This window comes from Cololabis saira, chromosome 6, assembly GCF_033807715.1.
Source record: "Cololabis saira isolate AMF1-May2022 chromosome 6, fColSai1.1, whole genome shotgun sequence".
Classification (NCBI taxonomy): Eukaryota; Metazoa; Chordata; class Actinopteri; order Beloniformes; family Belonidae; genus Cololabis; species Cololabis saira.
This window is the reverse complement of record NC_084592.1, coordinates 35,348,660-35,369,328: the sequence shown is the minus strand read 5'-3', so window position 1 is coordinate 35,369,328 and position 20,669 is coordinate 35,348,660. Positions and strand designations below refer to the sequence as shown.

The following is a 20,669-nucleotide window of genomic DNA, read 5'->3' as shown; positions in this document are numbered from 1 at the left end:
CCCCAGGTTGGGAGACACTGGCCTAGACGACATTAAACGAGCAGTCCCCAAACTTCCTCTCTCCAAATGAGAGTAAAACTGTAAAACTGTTTTGCTCCTTCCAAGCCCCCGAGCAGCAGTTTCCTCATCTATCCCAGGTCTTGAGGCCCTTGCCCCCCATATAAACCAGGTAGTCAGAAACCGGGGTGTGGCTGTGGTCAACACTTTAAAATCAACTCTGTCGTCAGAGTGAACTCCTGGCACCTTCCACTCCTCCCAAAAGTCAAGCCATTGTTGAGCCGTAGTGACCTTGAGAAAGCCTGATTATCGTAATGCCCTGTACTTTGATACCTTCGTATCCTTTATATACCTTTACCTTGGTATCAACCAAACTTCACTAGTCATTCGCAGCCTGTTCAGAACGCTGCTGCTCGCCTGCTGACAAATACATGGAAGCACGACCACATCACACCTATTGCGGCTTCCAAAAAGTAAATCTCCGAGCTGCTGAGTCTGTGGATGGGTCCTAGTTGTCCATAAATAAGTGGCAAACACTGAAATCCAGATGCGTCTTGAAGGATGTTTATTCAATTACAGTAACACAGCTATCATAGCAGTAAAAGATGGTTGGACAGAAAAATATACTAAAAGTGTGAAGGCAAGGCAAGGCAAGTTTATTTATATAGTACAATTCAACACAAGGTAATTCAAAGTGCTTTACATTGACATTAAAAGCGGCAAAACATAATTAGACAGTAAATAACAAATAAGATTGAATAAAATTATGAATAAGATGATAAAAAAAACAAGTAAAATAATAAAAAGCACAAGCTGTTAAAAATAAGAGCAGTAGAATACAGCAGGTAAGTATTTAATTTAGGAGTACGCTTGAGTAAACAGTAATGTTTTTAACCCTGATTTAAAGGATCTACAGTTGGAGCAGACCTCAGGTCTACAGGAAGTTTGTTCCACCGGTGAGGAGCAGAATAACTGAACGCTGCCTCACCTTGCTCGGTTCTGGTTCTTGGGAACCACAACAAACCAGATCCAGATGAAGCTCAGGGGTCTGGGAGCTTCATAGGAACTAACAGATCAAGCATGTGAAGAATGGTTGGGCAGCGTGGTGTTGCATTGCAGTCAACAAAAAATTTGGCAACCCAGACCAGACTCTCATCAGCGCCATAGGTGAGTTCGCTTTTATCTGTTCACGGCTCACACCCACACCCACAGCCCCTCCCATCTCTGTAACACACCAATGCCTCGTACCCCCACTCACAGCCACAGTGTCTCCTACAACACCTGTCCTCTATTCTTTACCTGGGCTCCCCGTTGAATTTACAACTCATTTGAAGCTCTTGTTTGTTTTTAGTACTATATATCAGTGTTTCTCAATCCTGGTCCTCGTGGGCCCCTGTCCTGCATGTTTTAGATGTTTCCCTGCACCAACACACCTGATTCTAATTAAAGGTCCTCATTAGCTTGTTATCAAGGTCTGCACAGCTCTGTTGATGACACAGGTACTTTTATCACGGTGTGCTGAAGCAGGGTAGCATCTAAAACATGCAGGACAGGGGCCCACGAGGACCAGGATTGAGAAACACTGCTATAAATGATCCTGCTCCCTTGTGTCTTTGTGATTTTTCTTTCTCGACTTCCGCCGACCTGGCAGAACTTTCCGTTTAGCAGGTAAACTTTTGTTGGAGGTTCCCCGGATGAGCAGGAAAAAAATGGGGTGATCGCGGTTCTGCTGTAGCTGGGCCTGAACTCTGGACCACGACGCCCCCCGAGTTAAGCTCCCTCGTCGACCCGCCTCTATTCAGATCCAAACTATTGACTGATTTTAACTTTTATTTCTTTTCATTGGATTTTTTACTGGAATGTTTTCATCTTTCAGTCTCTACGTGTCATACGGTTATTTTGGTGGTCCATGTTTTTATTTGATTTTAACTTTAAAGTGCTTTGGTCAACAGTGGTTGTTTTAAAAGTGCTGTAAAAATAAAGATTGACTGATATTTGTGTGAACTTCATACCGCTGAGCACTGGGATCATCCAGTCACGAGGTTCTTGCAGTTCCCAGATCCAGATGTTTCTTGGTACCAGGCCCGGCTGTCTGGAGCAGCTTCCCACTATTGATGTTGCTCCGTTTATTTCTACTCACTGGTCTTCAATTCCAGTTTTTACTTTTACTTGTGTTTTTACTCCGCCTACATACGCTTACCTAATGTGCATCATTTATATAGTTCTAGATTTCACCTGAAAGGAAGCCTGGTTGGTTTTAAATGTGCTGCATAAATAACTCTGACCTTGATCTCTGTTGTCTGAGCGACGATGGACCTGTCCGTCAGCGTCGGGTTTGTTTCTATGTAACCTTCAAACGGCCGTCCATCTGACTGTAATCTAATTTGACAGCTCCGCCCGCACCACCAACCCCCTCCCCCGACCACCACCGCCTGCTCAACGTGACATTGCATGGAGGTTCAGCAGAGGACACGACTGAAACTCCATCTGAACTAACCAGCAGACTTCTGGATCCTCTGGACACATGAGACCACAGTGGAGACCAGAGCCGCCGCAAGGGGTGTGCGAACCGTGCGACCGCACGGGGCCTCGCGCCCCAAGGGGCCTCGCGCTATGGGCCGGTTTTTTTTTGGTTTTTTTTTTCAAAATTTTTTTTTTTTTTCAATTTTTTTTTTTTTTCGTTTTTGTTTTTCGTTTTTTCCCTTATAAATATCAACAGACACGTTCCATTACAGACCTAAATGTGTACTAGTCTGTGCATATCAATAAATATATGTGCAATGATGCGTGTGTCTGTTGTTCAAACAACTGATCAGACCAAGCGCAGACACAAGCTGCTCTGATCCAGACGGTGGAGTTGGAACAAACTGTCACAAAATGTCGAGAGAACGAGAAAGAGTCAGGAAATTTCCGTCAGGAAATGGAAGAGTTTAATGCCTCTCTGAAAGGCTCGTTTGATAAATTTGTTACAAAAATCACCGATCCGACCGGGTCTCAAGCAGCCGTGGGGCCCCTCGTCGAGGCAAGAGATGATGATGAGGCAGGGGAAGGTATCCAGTATTTTGCTAATTGGAGAGTAAAAATTGCACATAAAGACACTCAATCCGACCCGAAAAACCCAAAAATTTCGCAGGCCCCCCCCCACCATTTCGCACAGGGCCTCGCAAATCTCCCAGGCGGCTCTGGTGGAGACGTTTGGTTTTCATGTCCAGAAACCAGGTTTGGAGGAAACCAGCGGAAACACTTCAGACCCATTGAAGAGCATGGGGGTGGCGGCATCAAAATAATGTGCAGCGACAGGATTCCAGTCCCAATACTTGCATTAAAAATAATGTCCAGTTCTGCCAAAAACATGGATATCAGGATCTCCAACTATTTACGTCCATATACCAGGTGATACCACTTGGTTTTTATAAATCAGACCTCTTCAATTCTCTCAAAGCCAGTAAAGCAAGTTACACAATAATTATTCAAAGATGTGGTTTCATGAATGTCACCTTATTGAGCATTAAAGGAACCACCAGGTGAAAAAGTAGGAGGAGTTTCTGAAGTCACAGAGGAAGACGGAATAAACACATCAACCAGAGCAACGATGGACAAAACCACAGAATCGTGGTCCTGGGATGAGCAGCTGTTGTCTGTAGTTAAAAAGTAAGTTCTGCCCACCCCAGCTACTGTTGCTAACTCGTCAGAAGGCGCTAACATACTGGCATTCTGTAACATTTCTGCAAAAAGAGCCATCAATTTTACTCCGTTGGCCTTTACATACTGGTTCAAAAGTGTGTCCTTTCATACACAGTGTAACTACATAGATTCAGCTGCACATACAGCATCAGTACTGTGAATAAAAACACTGCAGCTCCTCCGGCCGGAAGTGTCCGGGTCTTCCCGGGAGTGAATAGAGTCTCTAGCTGAAAGTATGCTGAAGTAGTGAGGTCTCAAGTTGGTGGAAGTTTTTCAAGGATTTGAAGATTTCCCCATTATATTTGAATGGGCCTGAGATTTTGGAAATCCTTTAATATCTTAGAAAGCTTTTAAGGATTTTAAGGACCAAAAGTCATAGCAGTACACTCCTGAACCAGCTGAACATTTTAATCTCAAATTAACTATAAAAGGCTGCATTTCCTGTGAAAATGCAGGGTTGAATGCAGTGATGCTGAATGAAAGCTGAATGAGAGCTAAACATTGACTCTGAGCAAATGAAGTGACTCCGGAACAATCTGCTGCAGAAATGATGCTACGCTGCATCTTTACTTGGAAAAGTCCTGTTGGAGCTCTGACTCAGCCACAAGGCTGACCTCATGAGTTCCACCACCCTCAGACCATCACCATGGTTACAGGAAGTTGTCAATCAATGAGTTAGTTCTGTTTCTGTAGAGCATGAGAGCAGAACATGATTCACCACTCCAACGAAACAAAAGCTCAGGTTTATCCTGCAAAGACCAAAACAAAACCCAATTTCAAAACCAGCTAGCTTTTTAGTTAGCAACTGCTAGCTGGCTTGTTCGCATTCATTAGCTAGTTTGGGAATGGGAAAAAAGTCCTGTAAGGACTACTTCCACACAAACTAAACCCAGTTCCAATCTGAGCAGCTGAATAAACACATCACATCCCTTATGAGTAGCCTGAGGCTTTTCAGCATCATAAACCAGACTCCACCACAAGGCTCTGAGATCATCTCTGTGACAGTTTCTGCTGGAGTGCAAAAGCAGCAGAGTATCATCACTTTGTTCTGATTGGATAACGTCTGAGGTGACGTGGGCTGATGAACTTCCCGCTGCTTCTGTGAAGACTCAGGAACGCTGTCAATCACCCAAATCAGTCAAAGCATTTCCATTGACTATGGCCTGCTAATATGCGTTCTGAGTTTTACTCATCTACTGTAATCTCACGTGCGGTGCCTTTATTTAGATACCAGATTTATACTAATACGCCTCGTAATTGCTGACATGTGCCTTCAGAAAGTGTCCTGGATGGGAGGGGCTTGGGTGATTCAGCAGTCATGGGTGTCATCCTGACATACGTCCACCAGATGGCAGCGTCAGCAGAAAAGACCTTCACAGATGAATATCATGGCCCAATGCCTCTACATACCCTAGAAACCTGGACTCACCGCTGCAAGTGCAACTTTCTACTGTCTGTTGGAGCTGAATATGCCCAGAAGTCTTGGGGAACCCAATCAAATCAGTCTATCGTTGTATAGTGAGTCTGTGGGCGGGGTTAACACAATGACGACAGAGCAGTGACATCATCTGGATGCTGCAGCTGAGGACGTCTGATTCACCTTCAACAGGAAGATTCAGACTCTTTATAAAAGGAAAGATCCGAGTCCCGTCTTCCGTCCAATTTTAAAGTAGACGTAGCCCCTTGGGTGGGGAGGAACCATGGATCATTTTCAGACCTACATCGGGATCAGGATACCCTTTACAAATAAAAGCCCCAAAACACAGGACTGTCCAGTTGAGGATGACAACAGTTCTCCTAGGGGGACTTGAATAAGAGGCAGATGAGATGTGATCAGTATTATGTCGTCATAAAAACAACTTTTCTCTAATTATCCAGAGAGGCTGCTGGGAGTAAAAGCGGCGGGACAAAGACGCCCCCAATTTCAGTCTGACCTGATGCTCCCACCGCCAGAATCTGCTCCTGCAGCGGTGTCGCAGGATTTGGTGCCTTGTATATCTGAGCTGCTTGTTAGAACATTGATTTGACAACCATCCAGGCGAAGACCTCATCTCCCCAACGGCGGGACCTCCCTGTCGACGGAACCTCATCTCCCCTTCAGGCGGGACCTAACCTCACTGTCGGCATGACCTCTGATTACATAAGAGGCGTTTTGGGTTCTAAAGACACAGAACAATGTTTCCTGGAGAATCTTGTTCTGAACCAGATCTAAGGATTCACCTGAACTTGAAACCATCTCCAACCCATTTATGGCCCTTTTGGACTAGTCCTTACTCGGCCCGACTCGGCTCGTCACGCCTCTACCCGTTTTGTCCCCGTTTGTTTTTCCACTGCCAGGGGAGAAGTGGGCAGGTTGGGGTGAAACTGCTGTGACGTACTCGATTGCGCAACCGCTTATTTCATGTCGGCGCTGATCAGAAATCAGCTGGAGCCGCGAGCGGCTGAGAGTAAAACAGCCCGTCTACATCCCTTGTTTAATTCTCTCGTCAGCCACCAGGTTTATGAACATCTGCACCTCAGAGTTGGATCACCAAACAGACGTTTGCGCTGTATGATAAAATCGCTGCGAGCCGCGAGTCGCCTCGCGCTGACTCCCGCTTCCTGATTCAAACGTCTGACGCCTCCGCCCCAACCAATCAGTGGCGAGGATGGTGGTGACCTCAGAAATAGTCCCGGCTCAGCCCGGATAGAACCTCGCCAGAATGGTTACAGAAATAGTATCTGCTTGGAGTGGCTCTACCCGTCTCAGCCCCGAGTGCAAACGTGCAAGACGGGGCCGTGGCGGGTAGAACCGAGCTGAGGTGGGACTAGTGGAAAAGGGCCAATAGTGTTCTACGTTCTACAGCCAGACCCCCAAACCTGCTATGACATCAGCCCCGGCCTCTGAAGGCGGCGTCTCTGAAGACAGTGTTTGGGGCGTATGTGAAAGCGGTTACTCCACCACAGACGTATGTTAGCCTCAAATAACTACAAGTAAACTACGTTAGTGCTGGACAAATGGATATGGGCTGTCTGAGGGGACAGAGCCGAGGAAACAGAGCGACACCAGTGAACGACAAACACTTCACACGTGAACGGTTGATCGGCTGCAGGTCTGGAGTTTTCTGAGGATGCAGACTGAATCCAGTCAGATTATTGAGCTTTGTTTGGTTCCAGCACAACGAGCGGCCGACTCTACGATGAGCTGAATTAAAGAGGAACACAGGCAGAGCATCCACTGGTCACGTCCGTGTTGGTTCTTTCGATACACCCACTAATTGATTGATCAATAATTGATCACAGGTGAGGCTGTAATCTAGGACTGGCTGCATCACCTGAGAAGGTGAAGTGAGAAAAAAATAAGTTTTGTGTCCTGAAGATGCCCTGGATTCCCAAAACACAGCATTAGTTTTAGTCAGCCACGCACCTGCTGTTAATCATAGCAAATGCCTGTTTTTCTGTGAGAAAGAGCCTGGTTCGCACGGGATTTTGGTCCCGTGGGAGCCGAAACTTAGTTTGAGAGCTTGCGGACGGGGGGGCGAATAGGTCTTTCCCCCCCCCTCCGCAAGGTGCTGAGGGAAAGGTATAAAAGACAGGGAACCCGGAAGTCTGGCCAGAGTCTGCCGTGGGTTCTTGCAAAACGCCCGGCGCAGGTTTTTTCCTTGGCTTATTCAAAACCGGACTGCCAGGCTCTCCAGTCACGTGTCGAGGTAAGAAGGCCTTAAAAACCCTTGTACTTGTGTGTGATGATTGCAACTGTGATGATTGCTGCTGTTTTGCGGGGGATAGCTTGTCGCGTAATCCTAGCAAACGAGTGATATTGTGTGTACTGCCGAGTTGTGGGGGGTAATCCGACATGTTATCCTAGCAAACGGGTAGTTTTGTGGATGTCTTCTATGTAAATGCTTGCTTCTTGCTAATAAATGTATTCATATTTCATAGCAAAGAAGAGGTGTGTGTGTGTGATTCATTTTGGTACAGCCGACCACTCCTAGAACCTAATTGAGATTTCTCCCAAAACAGAAGGCGACTCAGCGGGCTTCACCAAGGTGTGAACGTTAGGATGCTCTCCAACAGTTTCAGAAACTGATGGGATTGAAATTAGCAGTCTTGGAAAAAAAAAGGATTAGATATATATTTGAGGGGCACTTAAGGTCAACTTGTACCCAAGTACCCAAGACTTTCATCCAGTTTGACATAACTAAGCATAACTAAGTATAATACACAGCTATAAGTACTTCAACAGATTATCTGACAGTTCATCAGAGACAGTAAAGCTCTGGGTCGGTGAAGGCTGATTTTTCTCTGGCTGATTTTGCCTGCAGCAGCACAAACCTCCTTTAACCCCCAGTCATAAACAAGCAGAACAATCCTGTCATTCATGATACTGGCCTACTTGTCCCTCATCATTTCTGTCTCTCTTTGTTGGATAAATTATCCCTCTAAACATCTCCATGGAAACGACCCTCAGAAGTGTTGATACATTTGTGGTTCAAACAAACCCAAAGATCTGTAAAGTGGAGGATATTTTACTGCTGTTCAACTGCCACAAGAGAAAAAAACAAACACACGACCAAAACTAGCCTTCGTAACTTCGAGTCGTTGACTGTAGACGCCCTGGACACACCCCTGTGACATCACCAGCCGGTTTCTAAAGTCTCCTCTTTGTCATGTTGGGAGGGGCCGACCCCCCTCAGCCCTGGACGGTCCAAAAATGGAAAGACCTGAAAGCCGCCAGAACGCGCTCATATTAGTTCACTTAACATAACTTAGCTGTTTCAGCTTGGCCAGTGCTGCTCATGCTAACCCGTGATGGTAACCAATGCTAGACTTTCTTCTTTCTGGACAAATCTGCCAAAAAGTCCTCATTTCAATTGTTGCTACCGAAGCCACTTCTGAAACAAGGACCAAAACGGCTGCAGCGTGGACTGGGGGAGCCCTGGATGACGATCACTTGGTATCACCCACATGATTTTCTTGTCGCCTTTATTTTTATACAGTAATGACAAAGGGCTTATTTATCTGAGGCTGTACTGGATCAGATGATGGCTTCCTTTCAATCCCCGTCCTCCCCCACCCGTGTCTTCAATGACACACTGGGAGTGTCTAACCCCTAAACCGCTGACTCCTGAAGGTGACCGCTGTGGATCTACTCAACTGTTCAGTTCGCTGCTTGTCACAGCTCTGGGAAAACACAGACCAGCAGCGTCTGCAGTGCTTACATAACAGTGCTGGAATCGAGGACGATTAAGTGAGCTGGCATGTACACGCACGCACGCACGCACGCACGCACGCACGCACGCACGCACGCACGCACGCACGCACGCACGCACGCACGCACAGACTCAAAAAGCTTCAGGAAAACAAGTCTGACTGCGGATAGTGTCGTAAAGCAGAGACCACCGGCGGATCCAATGCAGCTACAAACATCCTCCGACGTTACGCAACAGGCTGGTCTGGTCATGAACACCGTGATGCATCAATCTGCTAGACAAGACGTAGACACCAGGCTGATTCCACCACCATCAGCCACAGAGACCTGGCAGCACATGTTCACTCAAGAAACCCCACAAATGTGTCCTTTAACCCCAAACAAACCATTTCTTTGGATTAATGCCAGACAGCTGCCATTAACGAGGCCCCAGCTAGCTTCTCTGACGTCCACCGGATCTGGGCTTGATTTGTTTCTCATCGTCATTTCCGGCACTTTCGTCCTTTCCACTAAAGCCCTAAAGGCGTAGAGACAACCGCCTCACATGACCACCCTTACATGTACGGTGCGACATTTGCAACAACGGTATTTACGGTTCCACATCGTTCAACTCCAACATCGTCCTCTCTAAAGAAGCCGGAAGGTAAACCATCTCACGTGCTTACAAAGGTTCCTTTGAAAACTCAACACCGTCTAGCGTCTTGATGGTCAATTACTCCTCAGCACCTATGATGCGTCAAAGCGGCGTCGACGTCGTGGCGTCGACGTGACGGCGCCCCCCGCGTGTCGACTTGACGGAGAAGCATAAACCAGGCTTTAGCAGCACGAGGAACCGACGAACTAAGAAACAAAGCTCCCTGAAACCTGCCGTCGATGGCGGCTTGAACCTTAGTTAGACCGACAATGTTTCCAGGTGTGTTTGATTCGACTTCAGCAGCAAGTTCACTGAAACTTTAAAATGGCGTCATGTTATATATAAATACAACAGTTGCAACGGATGAGTTCCTTTTTTAAGTGATTTATAATGTCACCACACACCAAGCACCACCACAATATCACCATGATCTTTTCAAAAAATACAGTTAAAGTCAAACAAATATATAAAACATGATCCAACTGGTTGATGACTTGTTTGTGGTGAGATGGAGGCCCTTGAGAAGCACCACCCGTCCAGCGGTAACGCTGCTGCTCTCGGCCTGAGACCATCAGCCCCTACGGGGCCGCTAGGTCAACGCAACAATACCGCCTACAGGTAGACGACAGTACATCCATAGTGAGGCCTCGGACTCAGCCTCCATATACGAGTATCAAACCCTTTTTACAACAAATGACAGGAACGTGCTCATGACCCGTCGGCTGTGAGGGAGCTTTGGGTTCAACATCTCTGGAGCAAAGTTGGCTGCCATCAGCAGCACTTTCAGGTCAGTCCAACGACGACCCGCTCCCCCAGTAATCTCTTAGACCAATGCTGCGGCTAAAAACACAAAATTAAAAGTGTAGAAATTTTAATCTTGAGATGTCAGCAGGAACAGTAAGTATTTACCGGCACGCGTCGCTCTTTTGCAGGTTAATCCTGGAGACGTTGATAACGTTCATTCCTACATCTACCTATGAACCCTTGATAGTTCACATTTCACTTCCTCATAAACGTCTGTCCTCACATGCAACACCTTCAAAAATACTGGGTATGAATCACTTTAGGAGACAATGCCGTTTCAACCAGAGGATGTCAGCAGGCTACGATGGGTTGGTCCAAAAGCAACACGCATAAAAGGCCTCTGAAGAGCAAAGATGGACAGAAGATCCATCCTTTGTCAATAAATGAATGAGAAAATCCTTACAATCAAAGTTCCTCAAAGAAAACTTAAAGGAATGTCTGACAGAGGAATGTCTGACAGAGCAGAACATTGTTAAACCGTTCCAGGAACCTGGAAGAACGTGGAAGTCTGACGTTAACCTCTTCAAGAGGAGACATCTCCAGACTCGGAGGTATCTCCAGATGGAACATCACCATGAAAACATGGCTTGTACTACCTGAGGAGTCCCACAAGGCTCTATATGTGGACCTCAGCTTCTCTAACTGGATTTATCCGTCTTTTGTTTTTTGTGGTAAAACAGATGACGGTTCAATATCTTCCAGCGTTTATCTGTGGAGCTGAACGCTCTGAACGCTCTGAACGCTGAACCGGTACCGGAGACCCGCCAACACAGTCAAGACGCCTGCTGACACAAACACTTCCATATTAAAGAAATTAACACTTTTTGTGACAATTCTATCAAATAACCCCAGGTTTACACTTTGGTTCCTGAAAAACCTCAATGATAGAGGGATGACTAAATGTCTCTCAAGTCCATCTAAACCTGTTTAACAGGGACAACGATGCGTTTAGGTCTTCACGACCCGTAGGACGAGGCGGTAAATAGACTACAGGGACAACTGGTCCCTCCCTGGTTGGGAGGAACTACAGCTGGAACTTCCCGTTACCTTTATATCGATGCCAGATTCATTCCTGTGTGGTCGCTGGGATAAACTTGCGTTAGAGTCCACCTGTCGTTGAGGAGCAGGGACCTCAAAAACTGGTCTACTAATGAGGGATTAAAACAGCCTTACCGTCTCCAGCAGTCATGAGCAGAGCTGTTGTCTGATCAGCTTTCTCTGGATGCGACTGTAGAGATGTCTGCGTATCCCTCTGCTCTACTCCCTCCTCTTCATAAAACAGAGCCCTCCTCCTGCCTCTACCTCCATGAAAACACTAAATCTTTCCAAAACTTCACAATAAAAGTCCTCTTTTTTTTCCCCAGGTAAGATGTGGACGTCCACGTCTGCTGTACACACCCCGACAATCCCTCTGGCCTCAGTGGACGGTACCAAACCATCATCTTTGCTGGGGAAGGCGTCCACGCCACTGGATGACGGCGACCGTCACATCCTCTGTGAAGGAACCGGATCCAATATGTTTTCTGCAGCCAGACTTTACAACTAGCTGCTCCCAGCGAATCATCTATCACTGACTCAATACTTGACTGTGGGATACAAGATTACCCACAATGCAATGGTTAGTTTGTACGATTGTGTATACATTTATATCTTTGATTGACATCTCCGCTGCTCGAACTTTCTCCACTGAGAGAATAAAGGTTGACCTTACGACGTCTGTACATGTAATCAAAACATGCAGCACGTTGCAGACCGAAGACTCAGTTTCTCCTAAAAGAACCGGACCTTCAGAGCTCCAGAGGACCGGGTTCCAACTGGACCTTCAGACCTTCGTTTACATGGGTTTTTGCTCAGCAGCTCGGTCCAGGACAAAGCCAGGAGGTACCACCTGCTCAACATCGGTCTTCAAGTTAACACTAAACTCCTGAATTTCTGCACCACGTGATCAGTGTCCACACACACACACACACACACACACACACACACACACACACACACACACACACACACACAAACACAAACACACACACACACACACACACACACACACACTGACCAAAGGTCCACACAAAGTCCCCATGGTGGACTCGTGTCAGGAGGTGAAGAACCGTCAGTACCATCAGAGGAAGGAGGATGAGGAGACGGAGCAGGAGGCCGGGACAACACCTGAGAGGAGAACTCACCTGAGCCCGACGACGAGATCATGTTCCCCGATCTTTGGACCTCATCAAACTTGCTGAAGATTACATTCAACCTGCCGGACACAGAGCAAAAAACACGTCAGTTCTTCCATTAGCCCCCCCAGCCGGACCACAACCCGCTCTTTATGACGATCATGTCTGAATCTCCCAGAATCCTCATTACCCACAGCTTGAGCAATTATCACAGTTGAAACCAAACAGACAAGTTAAAGGTTAATTTTGTCATATTTGATGACATAACTAATATTTTAGTTGGTTTTTTTTTTGTTTCAGGGTTTTTTGGCTCTAGTGGCCTTTATTTTGAAAGTCGGTAGACAGGAAACTTTGGTAGAGAGAGGGGAAAAGAGCCACAGTAAAGAGCGACAGGCCAGGAATCAAACGTGCAGCGTCCACACGAGGGCGACAGCTCCATATGTGGCCCCCCCTCAACCCAGCGGGCCCACAGTACCGACATTCCCTGATAATGTCAAACAAACCAGGTCATTAGAGAAACAAATCCACTCCTTTGGCACCAGCTGAAGTTCTGGATGCAGCTTCTCTGTTCACAGCCAGGGGGCGTATTTCCCCAAATGTCCCTCAGATGCTCCAGACTACCCCCCCACCCATCCACTCCAGCTCTGTGCTCCATGTAAACCTCGACACCTCCGCTTGAAGAGGTTTCCTGAAGCGGAAAACACGCACGGCAGGAAATGCTCCAATGTCAGTATTGGAGTGGTGTTGGAGGGAGCTGCGGGACTTGGACCTTCTTTACAGGTAATCATCTAGTTAGACCCTCCAGGAATCCGCAATTCCGTGATCGCGGAAATTTACGCGGATTTCACGGCTGTGGATTTACAGACCTTCCGTGGATTTCAATGTCTGGTGCAGAAAAATCACTTTTACCGAGGTAAATATTTCCCGCGATAATTGCATATGTCCGCGCTGAATATGCGAATTATGCGGGGCCCGCTTGATTTCACCGCATCATCGCTGCACATTTTCGCATAAAGTTTGGAAAAAGGGGGGAGTGTTGTGAGTGACATGTCGGGACGCCCGGTCGCGATGTGCGGGACCCGCCCGGGGACCTCCGCACCCCTCGCGGAAAACCGCCAACCCCCAAACAGCAGCTCTCACCCGCGGGGGTGAGAGGAAAAAGAGAGTGCCGTCTCCGTCGAGCCCCCCGCTTGCGCGGTGGGCGCGGCTGCCGGGGGACTCAGGATCCGCGCTGACCGCGCACCACTGCGCCTGCGAGGGCCGGCGGAGGCGGAGCTCCCGTCCACTGGGGGATCTTGGCGGCGGACGCGTGGGGTGACGGAGCTCCGGCTCGTCCCCTCGTCGCGCCGGTGCGCCCGGCAATCACCCGAGCACTGAGCCGTGGGCTGGAGGGAGAGAGACGGCCGGCCTCCGGGCCGCCACCGCCCCTCTCCTCTCCACCCGCGCTCTCCTTTTTTTTTCTCCTACGACCTCAGATCAGACGAGACAGCCCGCTGAATTTAAGAGGGAAGAACTCAGCGCCGAATCCGCAACTTCCTGCATATTTAGCATATTTTGCAACTTCCCGCATATTCCGCAACTTCCAGCATATTCCGCAATTTCACGGCATAAAGCACATAAAAAACCAGCACATTTAATCGCAGAATCAAATATTTTAGCCCGCAGAATCAATGATTTTAGCTCGCAGAATCAAGGATTTTTGCCCGCGTTTTTCTGGAGGGTCTATGAAGTGTTTTCTCGTCTGGAGGAGCCGCAGTGTTTTATTTACTGATCCTGTACCTGCAGAATCTAAGTGAAGTCTAAGTGAAGATTTGATGCATCTATTGGGTTCCTCAGCAAGACTTCTTCTGAAACTCCTCAATCAAGTGGACTTCCTGTTCTTTGGCTCTTAAAAATGTTTCCCCTTCCATCTAGAAGTTTTCCTCCGAGTCATAATGGGCCTCATGTACAAAGATGCATGGATTTCAACATGAATCCGTGCGTGGAATTCTTGCGTACGCAAAAAAAAAATTCCGATGTTGAAAACTGTGCATAAGCCCAAATCCATGTACGTTTCTTTGAACATCACAATCAGCGTGAAATTGAGCGCACATGCAGGAGCACAACTCTCCTCCCTGACTCCTCCCTCAAGTAGAGCCATTTGCATAAGATAATGAGGATAAATATCAATTAAAAAACCGCTCATCTTAACAAGGAACTTGCAAAAACAAAAACAAATTAATAAAAAACATCAGCAGTGAGCTGGAGATACTCCTGTCAGAAGTTGAGGCTGGAAAAATCATTTATTTGGGGCTATTTCTTCTGATTTAAGCTGTAAAATAAAACAGAGTAATGTACTGTAGTTGTGTTGACCGCATTGCATTATGGGTATCTTTGTCCTTTGCTGTGTGTTGCGTTCCATAAAGAGTTGTGGTTTTATGATGGCAAGGGTTTGTGAATGTTTATGGGCAGCGTTAGTGCATCATTACACTCTGCTTTTCTTGTTTGTATTTTAAGAACCAACACCAGAACTTTTAGTGGGACGAGAAACGGCTCCTCGTTCCGCTTTATTGTCACGCGTACTATTACATACTGACGGATTAAGACCAATGTACATGTTTATTGAGTCTTACACATTGTGGATGTCCGCGATCACCTCTCTCATAAGTATAACAATGTGAACAATATAAGCTTATATTTAAAACATGAAGCATCACGATCTGATTCCTCTGCTGCAGAAATAAAGACAAGTTGTGCCAACGTGATTATATCGAGGTGCAAACGTGAGAAATAAAGAACGCTGCTGTAACTCGTAGTGTTGCAGCGGCAGGAGGACAGACCGGTCTTAGTCCCGGACTCCGTCACAGGAGAAACACTTTCTGGATCCTGCAGCAGCTGCAGCTGACTCGATATGAGACTCTGAAAGTTGCCTAAACATTCAATGACAACTTTATTCATATATTGCTGAGTCACATCAGTTTGTTCCAACCAACATTTCAGAGACATGTTAGTTTTATTTTAAAAAGACAAGTTTAGAGAACTGGTTCTTTAATGTTTGTCTGTTCAGTCACAGTTATGGGATGTTTCAAGAATCTCTCAACTCAACTCAACTTTATTTATAAAGCGCTTTAAAACAACCACAGCTGAAACAAAGTGCTGTACATGAGAGGACACAATCTGGCTTTTATCTCCAGTAGTCGTCCCATAGGGTCGTCATGGTGACAGAGATGTCCGACCTGTAGCAGCTCCAGCTGAAACATCATGTTGGTCTGAACCGGAGCAGCTGGTCCAGTTCAGAGCAGAGATCCAGAATGATCCTCTTGGTATCTAAACCAGCTGATGGTCCAGTCTTAGTCCTGGACCAGCAGATCAGTCTGGTCCCGGAAGACTCGCTCCTGATCCTGCAGCAGCAGGTTCCTCTAACGGAGCCAAGGCTGTCATTGTGATTGACAGGTTCCATCGTTGTGATCCTACCTTTATATGTTCATGTGAGATTGTTGCAGCTCCACTCTTGTGTAACTTATCTGGTGATGTCGGGACTAGGGGTGGGTATTGGGAAGGACCTCACGATACGATACGCATCACGATACTTGAGCCACGATACGATACACATTGCGATATCCCGATTATGCGATATCCCGATTATTATATTCTACATAGTTCACCAAAAAATTTAAAAATGCATTAACATCTTAAAATCCAAGTTGTATGTATGTACATCAGATGATAGTGATGGATCTTAAAATCCGAGTTGCACGTTCATCAGATTATAGTGACAATTCATGGGACAAACTGAGTCAAAACAATGTTTTATTATAACTATACAAGCTAAAGTTACAACATATTTGTATATGTTTTTCATATTATTTACATCATATGAAATTAACATTAAATTTAGTATGAGGTTGCTTTAATTATGTGGCAAATGATAATAAACACAAGAAAGATGGGTACTAAAACCAAGGACAGGCACAGTGATCAGTCAGTATAGATATAAATCCATAAATAAATAAACCTCTGTCCATTATTTTTCATTTTTTAAGGACAGGCAATTGTGTTATATAAAAAATAAATTATAAAATGAAATAAAATGTGAAATAAAACCTGAGCTCAGTGCAGGGCCCTCCCAGGGTTGGTAGAGAGTGGCAATGCCCAGGACTGTCACTTAGGTAGGAGCACTGGGTGATATAATGGGAAAAAGATCGGGGATAAAAAAAAAAAAATTAATTAAAAAAAAAATCGATATTCAAATTTTGAATATCGATATTGAATCGCCTGGAAAAGTATCGCGATATATTGCTATATCGATATTTTTGCCCACCCCTAGTCGGGACTGTCGTGTCCTTCACGTGGTCGTGAACTTATTGTTGACGTCACGTTTCCTCATATTCTGCACTTCACTGCATCACCAGTGAGTGTCGCCAACGGACAAAACCTCAGAAAAGTGCGTACGCCAGACTTGATGTGTGCGTGAAGGACCGCAACTTTCTACGTTCAAATCACTTTTTGAACATCCAACCGTGAGCGTAGAAAGTGGCGTAAGCACGTTTTTTGTGCGCCGCACTTTTTGTACATGAGGCCCCTGCTCTCTATCTGCGTTCTACTTCTGCAGGAATGTAGGGATTCCTCACGGGGGCATCCAAGTACAGAGAGGAGTGCCTGCTCGTGTGAAATCATGCAGCATCATCACAAACACTCATGAGGATGAAACAGTAGTGGTACTGTACCGTGACTGCGGCAGCCCCTTCTTACTGAGGTCCAGCCTCACCCTCTCGCCCACATGTCTGTAGATCTCCACCAAGCAGCTCATGGCTCCGTCTCGTACCTGCCCATCACAGCACAGAAATCACTCATAAGCTGAGAAATGCAACAGTTTGGAGTAAAACTGGTCTAAAATACGTCTTTGAAAGTTGTGACATTTACAGCGACTAAACTCTCAAATAGAGATGTGACATACATTTCACACAAGCATATGGAGGTTAGACCCCTACCTGACTCGTGGGGTCTCCCAGGAGGTTACATATGTGAGGAACTATTTTACTCAAGGTCAGGCCTTGAGCTCCGTACCTGCAAGAACACAGAGAAGCAAATGCAGCAGTAAGGAACTGGGGCAGATACAGATATTGCATTAAAAACATAAACACCAAGCCACAAGCAGTGGTAATCGGGTCCAGGAAGATTCAGCTCATGGTTGATGGATTCGCCCCGTACGCAACGCTGCTAATATGAGGAAAGCTATGGGTGAGGTGGGGGTGCGGAGTGTGGACTGTGTCACGTAAAGTGAGTTCAATAAAGTTGTTTGTTTGTGGTTATCTGTGTATGCGCACAGCAGTGTTACAGTGGAGTTAAATAAATAAATGTTAAGTTACAACGGTGACTGAAAACCGAACGACGCGTCGACTGCGTTGACCTCCTAAGCAGAGCGGACAGAAAAACACCACAGGCTGCGTCGCGCATTCTTGCCGACTTTGCGTGCACGAGGGCAGCGTGATGGACACCCGTCTACCGCCAGGAAGATTGTAGGTCACTTCAAACACAAATGTTTTATTCTTTAAGCCAGAAAAGGACAGTAAGAAGTAAAAGTAGTCTAAAAAGCACATTACTGCCTTACTTTGACACTTTTATTTGCTTATTTTTTGACATGCCTGCTGGGTATTTTAAGTTGAGCAGCTGTTTATGTTTAAATATGAAATATTTTTTTACTTGTTAATAGTTGCACTATTATTACTTGATTGTTCAAGCTACTCGAAGAAAACTGCACTGTTTAAATTATAAAATAAGAATAAAATAAAAGTGAGGGACAACCTGGATCTGTTTGTTTTGCATTTAATCATCTTTTCAATGTGTTACGAAAGTATCGGATCAGGACTCGGTATCAGCAGATACTCAAAATAAAATGACTCGGAATCGGATCGGGGCCAAAAGAAGCTGATCGGGACATCCCTACTTACAAACTCTTGTCTCCATACGGTCATGAGACATGCGTGATTTGTAGCACTCCCCACGGGTGAAACGGTAACGATTTGGTGACGATGACGAGTTCTGATGTGGGATTTTTATTCTAGCATAAACAGTTATCGTGGTCTCAGGTCAGATGTGAATCTCCTGGCTATGGTACCTCCTACTGGTACCGGCATTTGTTAGGTTTGGATCAATACGCGGCAAGATATCGGTCGGTATCTCTTCATCGGTTGGATGAAGACTCTTCGTCGGTTGGATAAAGATTCTCCGTTGCTTGGACTGAGACTCAGTAAATTTGATGCGCTCCAAAAACACCGCCACCAAGGTCCCCCGGTACGGAACATTATGTTATAAGATACAGGATTAAGGCCCAAACTAGGCCACGCCGACTAGTTTGTTTGGCACATAACCCTGAAAAAACATTTCCAATGACTATTGAGACTTTTCCAAAAGTCTGATGAACGACCGTCAGAACGTTTTGGTTTTGTTCATGCAGATATGGGCGTCTTTGACTGGCTCTGAGTCAAGAGCTTCCCAGAGATCCGAAGTTCTGGCTCACTTGGTTCTAGAGGGATGAGGCCATAGAGCACCACCTGGAGCCCTACTGAGACCCTTTTAACTGTCATAGGCGTTGTGGACCTGAAACTACATTCAAAGACTGCCTGGTGTACAGAAACAACAGGAACACAGGATAGACAATACTAAGGCCGTGTCCAAACGTAGACGTTTACCGAGACGACAGGAGTGGAAGCAGACGGAGGTTCAGGACTCACGTGCTCAGCGTGGCGATGAGACAAAGGCACACTCCTTCTCTGGTCCTGTTGTTCTTGTGTTTGAAGCCTCCCAGCATCCGGTCCCAAACATACTGCACAAACAGATAAACCATCATCATCATGCTGTCACTGCTGGAAACGACGACGCCCACCGCAGGTTTCTGAAGGGAAGAGTGTTTTTTGTCGCTCTGATTGAGGACCCGCTGTTATCATTTTAGCTTCTGACTCAAAGAATACGTTCACACTGCAGGCCTTAATGCTCAATTCCGATTTTTTCCCATATCCGATTTTTTTGTGTGGCTGTTTTTGTGTCCTATATCAGACTGGAGTGTGAACGCATCGCAGCTCTGAACTGACCCGCATGCGCAGAGAAACAATAACAAAGACGTCACACGCAGCACGCCGTCATACGGCGGTAAACATGGAGGCAACAGAAGTGAGCGTACATGGGTATATTTTGAAGTTGTTGTGTGGTGGAAGCCGACGAAACTGTGAGCAAGTGTTAATGAAGAGGAGAAGGAGGAGAAAGAAAGCTGCATTTTTAATAATGGCTTTTTGTGGAGCGATGGCTGCCTCGTCTGTAGAGAGGTGTGTGTGGATGCAGACTTGGAGTCAGGAGTGGTGGGATCATAGGGGTGTAACGATACACTAATCTCACAAAAAATCGGATTTGGGTCACTTGGGAACTGCAGTGTGAACGTAGTCAAAGAGACACAAACGACGTCAGACGAATATGAACAACTATGACGCAGATCCCTTATGTGGCCCACATGTACAGCAGCCTCGTGGAACCATAAACCGGACTTTACCTCTACGGGACCTGCATGTCTGAGTGAGTGCGCTGGTACCTGTGGAGAGGCCGCTTGTTCCATGATCTTTAGCAGCAACGTTTGGTCTTGTTCTCGTACTTGGTCTTTGGCATCTCCCAATCGATCGATAAGGCTGGGCAGAACTAACAAGTAAAAACAAAACAAAAGGTTTCCTCTAAGTTCAGGTCAGTGTGCTTCTCCAGAACCCCGTCCCAACAACTATTACATAAACACTGCTTGAATAATTTGATGATATTCTGAAATGCAGAAGAAATATGCAAAACACTCCAGCTCTTTCTTCAAGGAACATTATTTTGAAATCTCACATATTCCTTGACCTTCACAGGGACTACTGCCCCACAACGTGGTGACTGGCGTGATTACGGATGTTGGTCCTACCTGTCCCCACTTGAGCTCTAAATCTCTCCTGTAACCTCGTCACTAAGGCAGAAAGGAGGTCCAAGCCGAGCAGCGCCACCTGGAGGAGACAAAGAAACCACTCAGTACACCCACATGCACGTCAATCTGTATTGTTCTGGGTAAAATGAGCATCTTCAGGTTTTAGGTTTTTGCCATGTTCATGTTGGCTCTGGCAACTTTCCCTTCCCAGACCGATGAACAGTGGCAAATGTATCTCAGTAACTGCCGCTGATGTCGTTCCCT

At 46.2% G+C, this 20,669-nt stretch overlaps 1 protein-coding gene across 47 annotated transcripts in view; it reads right to left on the bottom strand.

The window, feature by feature from the left end:
* The window catches only part of clasp1a (cytoplasmic linker associated protein 1a), a 104,248-nt gene that overhangs the window by 66,403 nt on the left and 17,176 nt on the right, over positions 1–20,669 (bottom strand). For all 47 annotated transcript variants that reach the window (XM_061724039.1, XM_061724018.1, XM_061724020.1 and 44 more), the window contains 6 exons: positions 20,406–20,484; positions 20,046–20,149; positions 19,198–19,289; positions 17,455–17,530; positions 17,191–17,288; positions 12,494–12,564 (listed from right to left, as the gene is read on the bottom strand). In XM_061724039.1, coding sequence (XP_061580023.1) covers positions 12,494–12,564; positions 17,191–17,288; positions 17,455–17,530; positions 19,198–19,289; positions 20,046–20,149; positions 20,406–20,484 — 520 coding nt within the window. The remainder of the gene's footprint in view (positions 1–12,493; positions 12,565–17,190; positions 17,289–17,454; positions 17,531–19,197; positions 19,290–20,045; positions 20,150–20,405; positions 20,485–20,669) is intronic.